Raw genomic sequence first — 18623 nt, 5'->3', positions numbered from 1 at the left:
CTCCCTCTATTCCATATTAACTGAATTTCTAGAGCTTTTTTCATTGTTCAAAATAGTTGAATTGTTCAAAATTCAAGAGAAATGTTTGAATGTTTTTCCATGCTTATCCTTTGTATTAATGAAGTTTTATAATTTTCTAGGAGTTAAACTACACTACTTACAAAGTTATACTCCAATAAGAGACTATTTGTATTTATGATTTCACATTTAATCATAGGTAATAGAGGAAAATATGCTTCAAATTTTATCCTTAAATGTTATTCTTAATATGCGTGCATTATCTTAGAAATTCAGTTAAAATGGAATAGAGAAAGTATTATCTAAGGTCTGGTTACTCGACTTACCAAGACTTCAATAATAGTACTATAAGGATCACTCCTTATATGGTAATCACAAGTAATTGGTTACATGTTATTACATTAAGGAATACTAATTTTTGAGACATTATTACCTGAAGATTGATTAATTGATTAAAAAAAAAATCTACTTAGTTATGTACTAGTAATGGTTATCAACGCATAACTTGTCCAAGTGCTTTGTACAATCATTACTTGTTCTCAAACTCGTTGAATCATGTGACTACTTGATGTGGGCTCTCGTATAATATAATAAAGTATTGTTTTCATATTTAAATAGTGCTTAGTCCCTTATTATATTTTAATTAATTAATTTATTGTGTTTAATTTAGAACAAAGAGTAGTTCTTTGAGGACCATTACTTGTTCTTAAACTCATTAGATCATGTGTCTAATTGATGGGAACTCCTGTAAATGATATAATAAAGAATTAATTTCATGTGTAGCTAATGTTAAGTCCCTTATTATAATTTTATTAATTATTTTTTAGCCAAATAATAGTGCTTTGAGGACCATGTTTTTTTTTTGGGGGGGGGGGGGTAAAACAACATGATAATATGATGAAAATATTTAAGTTTAAGCTTTGAGGACCATTACTTTGTTCTCAAACTCATAAGATCATGTGTCAAATTGATTAGGGGGCTCTCATATGATATAATAAAGGGTTATATGTTTAAATAGTGTTAAGTCCCTTATTATAATTAATTGTTTTTTTAGTCAAATAGTAGTCTAGCCTATATATATTAAGTGGTCGATTGTTGACAAATAATTTAGTAAGGAGAAAACATATCTGTTGACAATTGACAGAAATCAATTTATAATATATTTGTCCATAATCCATCATCAACGTATATACAAGATGTCTATGATAGTTGGTTAAGTGATTGAACTTTTATAAGAATAGAGAAATTAATTGGAGATAATAATGATTGAATTGGATAACATTGGTTGATAACTAGGGATAACAATGATTGAACTATAGAAGTGTTCCGTTGCTGGAGAGCCATTTTTGGATTTTTCAAGACTTTGATGTTAATAGGCGAGTGTTTTAAAACTTTGAGAATAAGTGCCTGCTAAAGTCCCTCCAACTCAATTCATCTTTCGGGTTGATTTACGTGGCTCAAGACTTTGAGTCAAGAGGTCAGGTGTTCAGAAAGATGGTGATGCGGCATTGACATTTCCAGCAAATTCATGAGATAGCTTGCCTTCTTTTTGTTTACGTGGCTACGAAAGGAGTTTAGTTGTGAGCTCTAATCTTGCATAGAGATCGAAGATCTGGTAGCGTAATGACAGCATCAGGCAGGATGGGATAGAGTTTCATTTTTTTTAATGAGAAGTCCGATGGAAGGGGATCTTTGATGCGGCATTGCAAATAGCCTTGGGTTTCCGAAATAGTGTAAAAAGAAGTGTTTCGAATCACGTAGTTTGGCGACCTATCTTCAGTAGGGGCCTTTAGTCTTTTGATTAGAGTAGGGGTCGCGAGAGCTGCTACAATTGCTTCATCGAGAGCTGCTGTCGGTATTTGACACAACTTATTTTAAGCAGCTTATAAGCTAAAAAGTAAATAAGTTGGGATAAGTCAACTTATTTTTTTAAGTTATAAGTTGTTTTAGATAAGTTAAGTTAAACAAATTCAATTATTTTTGGAAGCTTATTTTAAGCCCAAAATGACTTTAAATTGATCAGTCAAACACTAAGAAAAACTGAAAACAACTTATAAACAACTTCCAAATGGACTCTAAGACATTTTATATTTTTCAAAATTTTGGGGCTATGATCTGAACTTATTTGTTGTTGTCCTAATTAAGATGATAATTTGCAAAGAGAGCCATATTAATCAGACTTCTTTTTCTCTACTCTCCACATTTAATTTATCTTCTTGTTTATTTATTACGTTGCTCATGGAACGCGACTCCATGAAGTTTCTTTGAATAATGTCAGAATTAAAAGCTTAGTTGGTTATTTAGTTTTGGATAATTAATTATTATAGTCAATTTATTTATTTTTCAAAAGTTGCTTATTTTTTCTAAGTTAGCCTTTATGCTTATTTTACCTAGTAGCAATTTTAAATTTCTAGAAAAATTATTCTAAAATGTAAGTCAAGATTTAAATTTATTTAAAATTCAATCTATCATAAACACGATTCAATTCTTGATCCGTCATGTTCAATGAGTTGACTTTACAAGATGCCTTTAAATTTTAATATCATTTAACTAGAAGAATTTAATCGTTCATTTTAAATTTTTAATGTGATTAATCAAGAATAATTAGTGTTTATAAAAAATAATTCAAGATTTGTGAAACCGCTTTTAAAACCTTTCAAATATTATGAAACCTAATTTAAGAAAAATAGTAGTATAAGATAATATCAATCAGTTAAATAAAACACGAATTTGACTATTTAAAAATATTCTGATAACATATCTAAAATAATCATATTCAAAACAATACATTATTACTTCAGTCAACGAAAATAACTAGAGAGAGAGCGTGCTAAAATAAGATGATGTCAATCAGTTGTAGAAAACATGAATTTAACAATTTGAGTATATCCCATAATAATTTGAGTATATCCCATAACATATATTCATAGTCAAGACAACACTTTGTTAAATTCGATTAGAATAACAAGAAAAACAAAAATAAATTAAAGAACAAAAAATTAGATTGAGAACCCAATACTTAAATACTAATTTTAAAATATTTTTTCTAAAAAATTATAGTTATCAGATCATTAAATAAATATTAAAAATAATATTTTTAAAAATAATGACCCTGAAAAAAATTAACACAATAAAATTGAATGACTTTTAAACGGTAATATAAAGCTTCTAACTTGGCATACTCTTTCTGTCCACTTTAACACTAAGAACCAGATATTATTGATTCTTACGATCCTTTCGGTGATGCATATTTGGATGCTTTGCTTTATATATCCTTAGATTATTTAGATATATATATAAAACTTTTCCCAAGTGCTTAATTAATTCGAAAAAAAAAATTATAGATTTGTTTAAACTTTAAGTCCTTGTACTATTCTTCATCAAATCAAAATGGAAAAATTTCTGTTTTCTGAAAAATGCGATTCCCCCAAGATGCCTCTAAAGCTTAAAAATTATGAGATCCCATTTATTTACAACTTGTATTTATTATAACTCTAAGCTAAGGTTTATAAAAGTGCTTATGGAAGCCCATTTGTTTTTATTAGAATTAAAATATGTATTAAGATTGAGACATTAAAATTTGAATACATATTTAAATATTAAAATATTATATATATATATATATATATATATATATATGAAATAAGACATTTTATTTTTTCAATATTGGAACGTATTGTATTAACTTAAAATTTAATCTAAAATTCAAAAAGTGTTAATTAATCTAGTACTCTATCAACTAAATATTCTAAGATAATTATGTAGTGGTGGGTAGCCGTGATGACTAATGATATGATGGTGATGAGTAGTAACAACTGATAATTGCGATGGATGATAGTAATAGCTAATAATGATGGATTGATGATGACTGATTTGATAAGATTGATTGACGATACATATAGGCATGTCTGATAGTGATTGTTGTGGTAATGATTGTAAATAATGACTAGCGATGACAATGACAACTTTGGTGATTGGTGGGGATAATATTGTGGCTAAGGATGATGATTGAAGATAATGCTAGTATTTTTTTAATTTCCGGTGGTGAAAAATTGAGGTGAAAGCTTGAAATTTATTGGACGCTCAACAAGTGTGAAAGTATATGTTCATGAAAAAACAGCATTTATTCGGAATTAAAATATTGCTCGAAATTTTTTTGAAGTTGAATATCAGAAGTATAATATAAATTTGATCCAAAAAATTATTCAAAGGTGAAGCTAAAACTAAATGACGATGACAACACAAAGAGAGAATCTTCTCACCTCTTTAAAAGCAAGAAAAAGTGCTTCTTTATAAACAACTTCACATATAGCTATAATTCATAACTGTACTTTGATTTATATTATGAAATGAGTTGAAAGTTGCAAGTATGTTAGCTATGTTCTAAAGCTAATAATTGAGTAATTGTGAGTTGTACATGGAAGTGGTCAACTATATATTTGAAGATGAGGTAGAATAGTTAAAAAGAGCACTCAAAACTTGGAATGGTTTTATAAGATAAAAAGTGGCACCACAAGAAGGGACCAGTACAGTACATATGTCAAGTTAATCAAACAGGGAAGTGACACATATGGAAGGCAGCCACTTAATAGCAAGAAAAGCTCATTTTTAGATTCCCCCGTCTTCAGGTCTAAAGAAAAACCTCCATGCTTTGAGATGTTCCTAGTTTGCAATTAATTTTTGGTAAAATAATATGGATACAGATATTTTTATTTCATTGATTTTTTTTCCGACTTTCTCAATTATTCAAGGGGTGTTAGTAGCGTAATTCTCGAAGGTATGTTGATTTGGACCTCCTTGATATTTATTTGATCTCCTTGTAAGAAGTTTAATTTGAATCTTCTTGAAGTATTTGATTGTCAAGAAGAGTGATCATATCTTGATGTCTTTATGAATATTCCATGAGTTTATGAAATATTCAAAATGGCTCTTTAAGGGACAACATTACCCTTATACACTACAACAAAAATAATTTTAGCGGCAATAAATATGCACATTAACAAAGAATGTTAAATCCTTTACTGGAACTAGTTAATTGTCATTGGATTCAATGTCGCGATAAACTTTAGGAACATTTACAAAAAGTGTTAATTACCTTTAAAAGTACATATTTAACGGCAATTAAGCTATTGCAGTTAATTAATTGTCACTAAAGATCATTTTTGATTTAGTGATGTAGGCATGAACTAAGATTTAGGTAAAGCAGCCTCTAAAAATCCTAACTTAAATTAAACTTGTCTTATGAAATCTTACAAAATTTCGATGTCTACACTCTGATCTTCACTATTAATCCTGATACGCTTAGCTTTAAGACGTTATTGTTCCATTCGGATAAGTCACTTTGTCAAGCTAAATTCCTTTATTTCATATACTTGGAGTTGAAAAAAAAATCAACAAATAATGAGTTAATACGAAAGTAGGTCATTCTGATAGAAGTGCAAAAAAAATTCATAAAAATAATAATGAAGAGAGTAGTAAAAAATTCCAATAGCGTTCTTATTTCAAAACGAACTCTACTTGGAGAAGCATACTTTCATAATAGTCTTCTCTATAACTATGTGCATTCTCATGTTTAAAGGTACTCTAGTCTACAAGCAATCTAGACTGATTCTTTTGAGCAAATTCATTTTTGTCCTAGATGGGAATCTAGTCAAAAGAATCATCTACACTTTTTATTTGTGGTGTGAAGTTTAAGAAAATAAATATCTCACAATCTCTTTACTAAATTTTTTTGATTTGGCTCGGAACTTAAACTTTTACTTTTAGTGAAAATTTTAACTCGATCGAAGGTCGATACCCTATATATGTAGACCATGGTGGAGGGGATCCTTGCAGATTTGTCCTAGCATAGCCTCTTTCAAATTCTAACCTCACCTTTCTACTTTAAAGATACCATAAATATGCTATTATTTAAATTATTCCCAACATCCCAAATCTAAAAATAATTTAAGATATCAATCATCACTGAAGTATATTAAATAATCTTTCACAACAAAAATTGAGGAATCCATACTATATTGATTAATACTTATAAATTATCTTGCAATAATATTCAACAAATAACATAATAAAAAAGAACAAGAAGTAGCAAAAGAAGGAACTCATTTCTTCTATCATATTGTAATTAAACATAATACAGAAGAATATAATATCCTATATGCCAAAACTTCCAACAAAAAAGAAGGAAAAATACTTCTTTTTTCATACATTTCTTGTGCTAAAGATTCTCATGCACCAAAAAGTGCTAAAAAAATGGCCTAAACTAAGATTAAGCTAATCTTGAAAAAAAAGAAGCTAAAGAGGAATAATTAAAAAATTAGCTTTCTTTACAAAAAGCTGTTGAAAAAAAATCATCAAAGATTGGAACTTGAACCTCTTTTGACCAAAAACAAAAAATAATATCAAGAAATTCAGAAAACTCAAAAATTTTCTAATTTCTTGGAAATTTCATTTGATTCCGCAAAGTCAGTCGTATGCAATTTACGCTACGCCCTCAGTTGGATCGAAGTAAAAAGATACTGAATTCTTGACCCGGACCCTCATCCGGGTTAATCAAATGAAAAGACTCCGAATCCGCACCACCAATAATACACTCATAGTTAGCTCTCATATACAACACTTCTTCAGATTCGGTACCTGAAACCAAACCCGACGGGATTACACCCGCCCCGACTGTCATTGACTGCATCGTCTTCAACATAATTCGGGTCTGCTGGGTCGCCCGTCTCCGAACCGCAAACCCGATTTTACGCCCATTACAGAACAGAGTCCACATTGGAATTGAATGGAGCGGGCAACGATTAAGCTCCGAATCCGATGATTCAAGGGCAATTCGGACTAATCCACATCGCATTTCTTGAATAAGGGTTGTTGTAGGAATGGAAAGTTCTAGAAGAAGTGAAGGTTTCGTGTTGAGACGATCGTGTTGTACGCAGAACCATACATGTCCACCGCGGCGTTGGCCGAAGATTGTTCCGATTACCATTGTTTTGGAAGAACGCGGCGGAGCAGAGAGTAAAGCGGCGGCGGCGGAGGCGGAGGCGGCGGTGGTGGTGCTGTTTGTAGTGCTGATTGGGGTTGTTGGGTATGAATCTTCTTGATCTTCTTCTGTTTTCTTATCTTGTTTTGGGTCGTCGAGATCGTCGCGTAGGGAGGTGCTCAGGCGTTTTTTGGTGGAGATTGTGAGCGGCACTGGCGGTGCTGGGGATGTGGGTGTTGAGTTGAAACAGGGGAGGAGAAATCGACGGAGGGCGTCGATTTTCGGCATTTTTTTTATTTTTTTTGGATTGAGAATTGCAGAAAGGGGTTTTCAAGAATTGCAGAGAAGGAGAAGATGAAGAAGAAATTGGATTTTTTTATTTTTTTTTGAATGGGTATTGCAGTGTAGAGCAGTATATTTATACTGTATTAAGAAATAGTTATGACAAAAAAAACAGAGAGAGGGAAAATGGAAAGACCGGGAACAGATGTAGCCGTTATTTTCGAAACTAATTAGCTTGATTAATTTAAACTTGTATTGCTTTAAAAGGGCAGATGGATGTTTTAAATTTTCGCTATTGGTGAGGATTGCGTTGAATCAATAAAAGGAACAAATAGAGCGGGTAGCGGGAATTGAACCTGCATTGTTATAGTTGCTAATGATTCATTATTTTTAATTATGTAATTTAAAACTTAATATAATCATAATCGATGATAGCATTACTGTACCCCTCGTTATTACAGAACCGTACGTTAGATTTTCATCTTATATGGCTCCTTAAAGGTCACAAATAAATTTAAGGGCCTTTTCTATTCTTTATCTTGATATGTATGTCACATAGAGTGGATTTTTGTTAGAATCACTAGTAGAAATAAGAAAATGATTATATTGACATATTCGTGTAATTAAACATTTCACAATAAAGAAATTAAATTTATCATTATAACATAAATTTTCCAACAAAATCGATCTATTTTTATTTAAATCATGATCCTGAACAAGTGCATAAATATACTTTTGAAAGATAAATGAATATAAATTTTTTGTTATTGCACGCTATTACTATCAATAAAGTTACAACAACAACACCAATAACAACATATCCAGTGAAATTCCACAAGTAGATAGTCTGAAAATGATAGAATATACGCAGATCTTACAACAACAACATACGATACAATTAAAATATTATAATAAAAATAGATATCTCGGATAAAGATAAACTTGCGCTCCAAATCAAGTGGGAAATTTCATTCATCCTACGGTATTGTAAGTAATAGAATATTAAGTGTTTTTACTTAAATGAAGTTATTAAATTATTGTTTTTGATGATATTTTATATGAAATTAATCACAATTAAGTAATAAAAGTAGATTTAAATGAATGTGTTTTGTTGCGGAAAAGCATGAATTAAGTTTTGTTGATAGTGAAAATGCGTGCTCTGTTTTTACTACTATTTTAATAGGAATAAAGAGCAGAGAATGCAAAAGACCATATTTTTATGTGGACAGAGATAGAACTGAAAGGATTCCAGATTGTTAAGAAAAATGCAGGTTTTGACCTTTGACCAAAGTACTCCATCATTTCGACAAGTAGAACGTATTAAAATATCTTTTACTTTATGATCTTTGATATATCATATGTAAAATTAAAATTAAAGAATTATAAAAAATTATGTTTTTTTCTTAAAAAGGGATAAAAAGGGTAAGACAAACAGATTGACACGAAGGGAATAATAATTTCAAGGGCTTTTGATATGCCGACTAAATTATTATGGGATTATTATTATAGGATTATAATTTCTAGAACATCACCTGAGAAATGAAATAAAATAATCTCAAGTTGGATAGAATAAGATGAGATATTTTATGATTAAAAATATGAAAAAAAAATTATATTGCGTTTGATTGACAATATATTATCTCATATAAATAATTTATACCATCAACTAAACATAATGTAAATCTTATCTCAGAATTATTCATGAAATATCTCATTTTATCCAGCTTTATCAAACGACCCTGGAAGTTTTAGTAGAACGAGAGAGGGCATCAAAAGGGTTTTATATATATAAACAATAAATATCGAATCCTTTTAACTTCTTCTTGTATATTTATTTATTCATATTTTGAATTTTTAAAATAAAAATTCTGATTCCGATAAGAATAATTATATTTTGGTCTGGTCAAGGATGGTTCAAAGAAAAGGGGAAATACAGCTGGATTCTGATTGAATTCTACTAGAAATTGTTTCCCTTTTAAGGCAGACTCTATGCTGCTGCTGCATTTCTATTCTTTTTCAGATGAAAGGAGGAATCTTTTACACTCCCTTTAATAAAAGTTAAGAGGTGAAATGCTGAGGTGGTACAAAAAGGGATGTCATCAAGTTTCTCATTTTTGGATAATGGATTAGTCTATTGGACAAGAATTCAAGGTCGTGTACAAACCAATGAACTCATATGTCCACACATCACAAATTATGTTATCAAGGAAAATGCTAGGTTTTTAAAATAATTTTTCTACGTTCGCAAGATAGGATATATTAAAGGTGTAAAAGAGTATGAAAAATCGATCGAATCGATGGAACCTAAAAAAAAAGAAGGGTAAATAAATGTATGCACCAAGTTTTGAACTAGGAACCACAATTGTGAAATGAGTTCCAGGACCATGAAACGATATATTAAATTGTGTTAATTAAGTTCGTTTAATTTATATTTATCCATTATCAAAGGGATATTATATGTGTTTATCAAAGATTTTTTTGATGAAGTAGTGTGTCACTTGACATCGCTTCGACTAATAGGATCTCCTTTTAATAATGTCCTCGTAATCTTTAAATCATAGGCTCACCTCTGATTAGTATGATGTCATAAGGATCTTAGATGAGAGTAGATGCAGTTTGTCGAGTCTTAGCAGGTCACAAAGACCAAATAATTGAGGGAAATTAATAAAGTTTTGGTAAAAATTTATTCGTATCATTGAATATCTATATTAGAGAAAAGGGTCAAAAATGTCTTTAAACTATTTGAAATGAATAAAAATGCATTTCGTTTATAGTTTGGTTCAAAAATGTCCTTATTGTTATTTAATGGGTCAAAAATGCCCATATTATTATAAAATGAGTCAAAATGCCCTTTTCCGAATAAATTTTTTTTTTAAAAAAAACAAATCTTGTTCCTTATAAAAATATTACTTTTAAGGAACTCTATTCTTATTTTATTTCTTTTTAAACCACTTTAAGTAATAAAATGTAGAAAATTATTTTATTCTTCGTAATCTCATTTTATCAATTAAAATAGAATAATTTCATGTACTCTAAGTTTTAACATATACTATATGCCATATATATAAGATCATAATAAATCCATCATTAATTTTTATTCAAATAACGATAAAAAATAATTATAATAAAATAAGAAATATTTTAAATATCCTTTTTCAAATAAATATACTATTTATTCTCTTTTTGAACACATTTTTTTTCTAATAATATTTCTTTTATTAGCAAATGTTTATTCTACTTCAATTAAAAAAATTAAAAATTAAAATAGAGTTTGTCGAGTCTTAGCAGGTCACAAAGACCAAACAGTGGAGGGAAATTAATAAAGTTTTGGTGAAAATTTATTCGTATCATTGAATATTTCTATTAAATCAATATATGTATATTGTGTGTTTGAATGTATATTTTTATACTTAATTATAATTAACTAATATGTATTTACTTCATCCTATCATTTGACTATAGTAATATATCTTAATTTTTTAATATAAATATTCAATACGAATAGATTTTTGAAGAATTGGTAATTGGAATTTCTTTTGTCTTGAACTTAGGCCATTTGGCCAGTGCAGCAGAGCATAAAGATGAAAGATGTTTTCATTGGTAGGGGTTGGGAGGAATGGAATATTATAATGGAATTTCTTGGGAAGTGGCTCGTAATTAATTTTGTGATCGTAAACTAAAAAGAATATAGAATGTATCAAATTATTTTTTATGTTATGATCTTAAATATGTTGTGTGAAAAGTTAAAATTAAAAAAAATATTATTTAAAAAATAGATTAAAAATAAAAATAGAACAAACAAATTAAAACGGAGATTATGTCTTTAGTATATTTATTAGTAGTTAGTATATATATGGACGTTATTTGGTTGAAGTAGAAAAACTTACTAGTATATTATTTGGACATAGAATTTTGTTTTGAAAAAAGAATTGCTATTTTGTATGGGAAATCATTATATTCCAAACACTTCCAAAATAAGAATTTGAACTTTGAATTTCCTTTTTAAAATTTAAAGAATGGACAAGTATTGGTGATTTCTATATTTGTAAAAGTTTGATAGGATGAAAAAGATCATTTTGTTTTTTATTATAAGTTTGGGATTAGAGTTCTATATATAAAAGAAAAAAATATAGCAGGGAATGATTCACTTTTTATATTTTTTATGCAACATTAATTTAAATTAGTCAAGGCTCAAATATGATTTTATTTCAATTTATGTGAGTTCATTATTAGTAGATTTTAAAAAGTATGAAACATTTTTATAATTAAAAATAGTGTATTTTAAACTTTTTTTTTATTCTTAATGAAAAGTTTTTATAGTCATACAAACATTTTGGAATGGTTAAGACCACAAATACAAAAAATTTAATAATTACAAAAATGTTATGGCATAGTTAAGACCTCAAGTTTCGAAAGTGTTCATTTCGTTTTCAAACAAGTTTCCCTCTTCAATTTTTAGTGTCCACTTGACATGTTTAAAATCAAAAGATTCAAAAGATATTTTGAATATATTATACACACTTCAGTTTAATATCACAAAATCCAAATTTCTCCTTATTTTCTTTTTAAAGTATGTGTTCAATCAAATTAAAACACAAAATGAAATGAAGGGAGTATAACTACTTAATGGTCATTTTATGTAGGAAAAATTAGTGAACTAGTCAAAATTCTCAACTTATTTCGAAAAAGGACTACAGTTTGAAAAAATTATCAATAATAACTATATTATAGTTCTATAGCAAATTAATAGTATCCCAATTTAGTTCCTAATTTTTCTCAACTTGTTATACACACGTTTTTAATTAAAAAAATAAAATTAATTGTAAAGTGACCCACTCTCTTAATGGTCACGTTTCTTTCCCCCATTTCCTATTCTCTCTCTAATTTTTTTTCATTTTCTACTTATCTCTCTTCCTTCTTCTATATTATTTTTAAAAAAATTCTCCAAATCTCTCCCCAATAGAATTTCACTGATTTAGATAACAAAATATTCATCATATATCATGGTAGATTTTTATTGACTTGTATTATCTACCATTTCTCATTATTTGCATCCTGCTAAATCTCTTTTTATATTTAGTATTTTCTTACTAATATTTGTATTCATTACTATTATTATTATATCTGTAGATTTTAGGATTATTGTATCCTTTAACAAACAGTATTCATTCCAATATATAGGCTTATTATAGTTGTATTCATATTAATGTGTATTATATCCAGATGTATGCCATTTATATTTAAAATTTTATCTACAATATTAGAATGTATTCAATCTCAATGTATGTCATCTAATTAGTTGTAGTAATTTGATGTCTTTTAAATATGTATTTTTGTTAATAGTAATTGTATCCTTTAATTACATTTATAGTTTAACCGAAAATGAAATTCTTTATTTATTATTTATTTTGTATTTATCATTTAGTATTGTATATTTTTCATGCAAATTGCATTTTATTGCATTTTTGTATCATTTCTGAATATTTATAGACAAGTAGATCTGTATTTCATTATACATGATTTGTATTTCATTATATTTTTGTATCCTTTATGAATATTTATAGACAAGTAGATCTGTATTTCATTCTACCTGATTTATATTTCATTGCATTTTTGTATCCTTCCTGAATATTTATAGGCTAGTAGATCTGTATTCCATTCAACCTGCTTTGTATTTCATTTCATTTTTTTCATCTTTTCTGAACTATGGTTCAATTTTTTATCATCAGACCATCTCTCAAGTTATATTCATTTTCTATAAGTATGCTTGTTGTGTTTTCCGGATCGATCTCCTTTTTGTAGCCACAAATTTTAACAAACGAATTGCATTTACACAAGAATTGAAGATCGTTAATGGAGGATGGGGAAGAAGATCGAAGCTCCTCAATGGAGGAAGAGAAAAAATTGATAATTGAATTCGCCTATTTGGACCTCATAATAAGTAACATAATTAGCATTTACCATATTTGAAAGATACTCTTCAATAATTTTCTCCAATCTGTTTTTAATTATTTGTATTCTATTAAGTAAAAAATAAAAAAATACAAAAAGTGTTGAAATAACAAGTCAAATTATTGTCATTTTTAATAAATATTAAAATGTAGTTAGAGAGTCCTATTATATTGCCACGACCCAACCCACCGGGCCGTGCGAGCACTCTATATGACCTAAGTAGGAGAATCCTTAACCCCTTATATAAAAATATTGTGAAATTTAAACCAACAACCTGAGTAATTAAGCCAAAAGTTTATAAAAATCTGAAGTAATACACTTGTATAAGAATAACATATAAAATCCCCCATGGATACTAGTCTAAAACAGGTACAAGAGCTGCTAAGAGTAGAAATAAACTAAAAGATTAATGACCCAACTTCCACCAAGAGGAAGGAAAAATAAAAGCTGTTGGAGGATCATCTTCACCTAAGAGACAACCAAACTATGCCAAGTGACATAACAAGAGTAGTATCAGTATAAACAATACGTACTAGTGTAATGACCCGTTAGGTCATTTTGAGAACGAGTCTTCTTTCCTTCATAAAAGACTCATTCCGTACATTTAAATTGTAAATTTTAGACTATTCGATAACTTCATTTAATTAATTGATGGGTGATTTTAAATAATTAATTTAATTGATGGGCTAAAGTATTAATTTATTTAATACTTATACCACTTTTCTTATATTTAATAAATTAGGTTAGTAGGATTTGTCATTTTAGTACATAATTAATTTAGAAAAGAAAAAGAAGGGAATAAATAATAATAATAATAATAAAAAAAAATATATATATATATATATATATATACACACAATCTGATGGCATTAAGCCATCAGATGTGCGGCGGCAAACAAGAAAAAAAAAACCCGCAGAAACAAGAAAAAAAAATATGGAGGAAGAAAGAAAAGAAAGGGGAAAAGAAAAATAAAGGAGAAGAGAAAAATAGGGATTTTCATTCCAAAACGTCAAGGTAATTATTCTCATCCTTTCCATTAAATTTTCATGTGATTATGAATATATTTTTAGGGTATATTGGTGGAGAAACAATGTTGAAATAAGAAAATATGACCCTAGGGTTCTTCATATAAAATCTTGATTTGGGGGTCGAATAACGATCCGTTTTAGCTGAAATTTGACATGTGAGTTTATTTTATCATGAGTGAACATAATCGGAAAGAAAATTTCAGATTTAATTTCAATGACATAGAATGAGTTAGTTCCTGAATTTTGATATATTAAAATAGATAATTAAATATTAGGTATATTATATTTTATGAATTATATTAAATTTATGATATTAGGGAAATTAGAACCTAACCCTAGGCTTAAAATTTGGAAATATGAGAGTTGACATGTTATTTGACGTCAACATTAAGAATTTGATTATAGATTTGGGTAGGTTTTGGATCTAGGCTAGACATATAATAATATGGGTGTTGTTATATTCGAAATCTTATTGTGGTTATTTATTTGACTAGATTACATTGATTTGGAGACCCAACGAAAAAGGAAGGCTCAAGTACCGGTGTAATTGCTTGATTAATTAAGGCAAGTGAATTTCTAAACCTCAGTTTAAGCTTATAGATGCTTGTATTTCCGTGTCATATATACTAGAGAGTAATGAGAACTGGACTGGGTTATTGACTGTATGATTAACCTTAAAAATGGAGATGAGGGGTATAAAATGGTGATCTAATGATATGTATTGGTGGAATTGATATGTTGTGATTATGGGTTTATTTTGGATATGTGAAATGACTATGTTGATGTGAGATATGCAATATTATTATTGTTGTCATATTATTATCGTGAATTATATGAACATGAATTGATTGCATTGGTTCTGACATATTATGTGAGACTGAAAATGATACGAAATAAAAGGGGTCGGGCCACACGCTCCGTGGCAGATATTATGAAATAAAGGGGTCGGGCCACAAGCTCTGTGGCAAGATATATATATTAAGGGGATGGGCCACACGCTCCGTGGCAGGTTACATGGACAGAAATGTCCCCCATGGGTTCCGGACTGTGATTCAGCGGATGTGTACCGATAGGACAGACATGCATCATTTCATTGCACTGCATTGCACCTTTCTGATATTTGTGACTTTGTGTTTACCCCCATATTGCTCTGTATGCTGAACTTGACTTGGTATGATTTATTGACGAGACTATTGATGAGTATTTGTGGACTGTATTACTGTTGTTATTGTACAAGTGTAGAGTTGGACTGATTTTATGCAGGTTGTAGTTAAGGAGGTTCGTTTGGGAGGACAGGAGTACTTGTATCTATTAAGCTTTGCTTAGTTTTAGCTATCCACTTGCTGAGTACCGTGTTGTTTGGTACTCACCCCTTGCTTCCACACTTGTGTAGGTTATGAGCCCGGATCTGCTTGATCTTCTACTGTTTTCCACTACAGTCGAGGTTATCAATTCTGAGTGTTGAGGTAGCTGTTACATCCATCTAGCGGACACCTCTTACTCTTTTATTATGTTTTAGTCCTATTCTAGAGACAAAGACATTGTGACTGTATTCTCTTTCGCACTTCGATAATGTATTAGTGGCTTGTACACGTGACAACCAGTCTTGGGGGATTTTGAGATTATTTATTTATTTTTGACTAAGTTAAACCTTGTTTTATCTCAATTACTTCCGCATTTACTTTCCGTTGGTTATTAGGCTGACTTATCTCGGTGGGTTGAGATGAGTGCCATCACACCCGAATTTGGGTCGTGACAACTAGTAGGCATCATCGTTCAATTTGATACCCACCGCATAATATATGAACAGAAAAATAAGAGATATCATAATAATTAACTTTGTCACTTTATCTACCCCAGCCAAATAAGTACACTCCTTACTCCCACCTAAGGTGTTTACCACTCCAAACTTCAGAGCTCCACTACCACCGTAATTACAACTTAAGACCTGTGGGTTATGATCCCTACCTTACAATTACTCAATCAACTAACAGTCTTCACCTAGCAACCTTAGTCACTCAATGATTCCACCTAACTAATGGTCTTAGACCAACTGTCTCACGACATAGGTCCTAATCCTCCCACATCCACACTTTCTACTCAATTCGATTTTAGATAACCACTACTACTACCTTAACTACTTGTTGAAGTTTCAATGATAAGACTCCCGGTCAACAAGAACCTCAACCTCTAAGCCTATAAGTACAGAATGTGTTTATAACACATATATCACATCAAGACCCAGTACAACCCATACTCTTACCCACCAATAAGTTGTTCAAGCTCACACTTCTTTATAACCAACACCTCAACTCAAGACTTCGTTTATAGGTCCTTAATTCATGGTGCACTTGCCATTAACCTTATATTACATGGAATCATAGATATCATTAGGTTCTCTCATTGGACCATTCACACATACACATACTTGGCTCTCTCAGGGGACCCAATGCAATTATATTTGTGTCGAAATGTGACACCTGATTCAAGAATCATATCGGAATGTGAAACTCGATCCAAATATGTGTCGGAACATGACACCTGATCTATATATGTGTCGGAATGTGACACCCAATCTAGTTATACAAACCAACCACAAAATTTCAACAATAGATCACATTATATCAACAGAACAGGTTCATCACAAACAAGCCAACAAATAATTATTTATATAAATACTAACTTGTTTATCCTATCGGTACACATTTAGGCATGTCATAAAAATACAATTACACGCATTAAGACAACTTCGGGAACCAAACCAACACCCACACTACCAAACCCTTAGGTTTTATCATCAATCTCTACTTAATTTTTTTTATTCCTGTACACAATACTATGCCCATTATAAAATAATTGTTTCTATGCAAAAATACCACACCCAATACACTTCCCAAATCATTACAACTCATTTTTACCAGGTCACATTTAAATTAGACCCTAACACAATCGAATCTCTGCTCGTGATCCATGACCATAGTTTAATTATACGATTTCTCATTAAGTTTTCTTCTATACTACACAATAGGTATAGATTTACTACTCATAAAAGGGAAGCCTAACCTACCTGGGCGCCAAGCAATTGTGGGGAGATAATGTTGTTGAATTCGTTGGTTTCAGTTGTCCTACGGGCAAGACCGGATTGAATCACCGTTGAAGCCTTCCGAATGCTAAGATTCCCTCCCCTCTTCTCCACAAGTTAGGAGCAGCTTTTTTGGAGGGTTTTGCAGAAACTCTCGCCTCTAACTTCCACTTAGAAGAACTGGGGGGAAATAAGAAATTCGCATTTTAAGTTCTATCCCACGACCTCCCACTCTGACGGTCATATTTCCGCTCTGACGGCGCCGCTGAGGCGGGACCATCCCGCTCTGATGGAATGGTAGGACCCAATCAAGTAAATTTCTTGCGATTTCTGTTTAATCATAATTAACGACGGTTCAGATCGTTACATATATACTAAAATATTGTTGTTTTGAAAATTTCCTCCTTTATGTATATATAACTATTTTTACTAATCAAATGTATGAATATTAGCCACAAAATTACATCCAAAGGTGAATTATCACAAGAAAAAGCGTTTTCATCAGTATTCATCACGCTTTAGAATTTTGACACTAACTCACATTCAAAAGTTTGGTTTCATAATTTTAATTTTTAAAAATACTATATTATTATTATATTAAATTAGTATTGTACTTCGTGCGATGTGCGGACATTATCAAATTAATTTTAAATTATAATTGTGATTTTATTTATTTAAACATGTTAGATCATATTAAATCAACAAATACCTAACTATTATTTTATTTTGTAATATAATATACCTAATAATAATAAAAATTGAATAAAAAATATTATAAATAAAATCATCAAATGACCATCTTTTGGGGGGTATTTTTTAAAATGTATAATTAAGATAAAGTGGAGAAGTTATAACCATCTTCACAATTCTAAGTACTGAATTAAAATTTAAAATTTTTATTTAGATGTTTGGTTAAAATAATAAATCTTTTTAGAAATGTATCTTTAAATTTAAAAACCTCTACAACTCCGAAAAAATGAAAAAAACATAGATAAAAAAATATTATGGAAACTCCTATCGTTACGAAATTAATTATTCGTGATATCTTTTTCTCCCATTTTATTTTTCTTATTTTATCCCTTTCCTTTTTGTTTTTCTTCATAAAATTAAAAATGTGCTCATCATAACTAATTATGATTTGTTTACTATGGTGCTTCTTTAATATATATATATATATATATATATATATATATATATATATATATATATATATATATATATATATATATATATATATATATATAACTTACCTCCTAAAAGTTTATTAGTTTTGAAATTTGA

The 18623-nt window shown here is 29.7% G+C and overlaps 1 protein-coding gene across 1 annotated transcript; it reads right to left on the bottom strand.

Annotated features, from left to right (window-relative positions):
* Positions 1–6305: 6305 nt before the first annotated feature.
* Positions 6306–7528, bottom strand: LOC129881495 (protein MIZU-KUSSEI 1). Its single transcript, XM_055955690.1, has one exon. It carries the CDS (start codon positions 7283–7285, stop codon positions 6512–6514), a length of 774 nt encoding a protein of 257 aa, XP_055811665.1. The 5' UTR covers positions 7286–7528; the 3' UTR covers positions 6306–6511.
* Positions 7529–18623: the final 11095 nt, after the last annotated feature.

Source organism: Solanum dulcamara, chromosome 3 (genome assembly GCF_947179165.1).
Source record: "Solanum dulcamara chromosome 3, daSolDulc1.2, whole genome shotgun sequence".
NCBI classification, from domain to species: Eukaryota; Viridiplantae; Streptophyta; class Magnoliopsida; order Solanales; family Solanaceae; genus Solanum; species Solanum dulcamara.
Note: the sequence above shows the minus strand (reverse complement) of the source record. Positions and strands in the feature narration are given on the sequence as shown.

Bases quoted from the DNA above. Each gene is read 5' to 3' on its own strand.
- LOC129881495 (XM_055955690.1), bottom strand. From the start codon at position 7,285: ATGCCGAAAATCGACGCCCTCCGTCGATTTCTCCTCCCCTGTTTCAAC.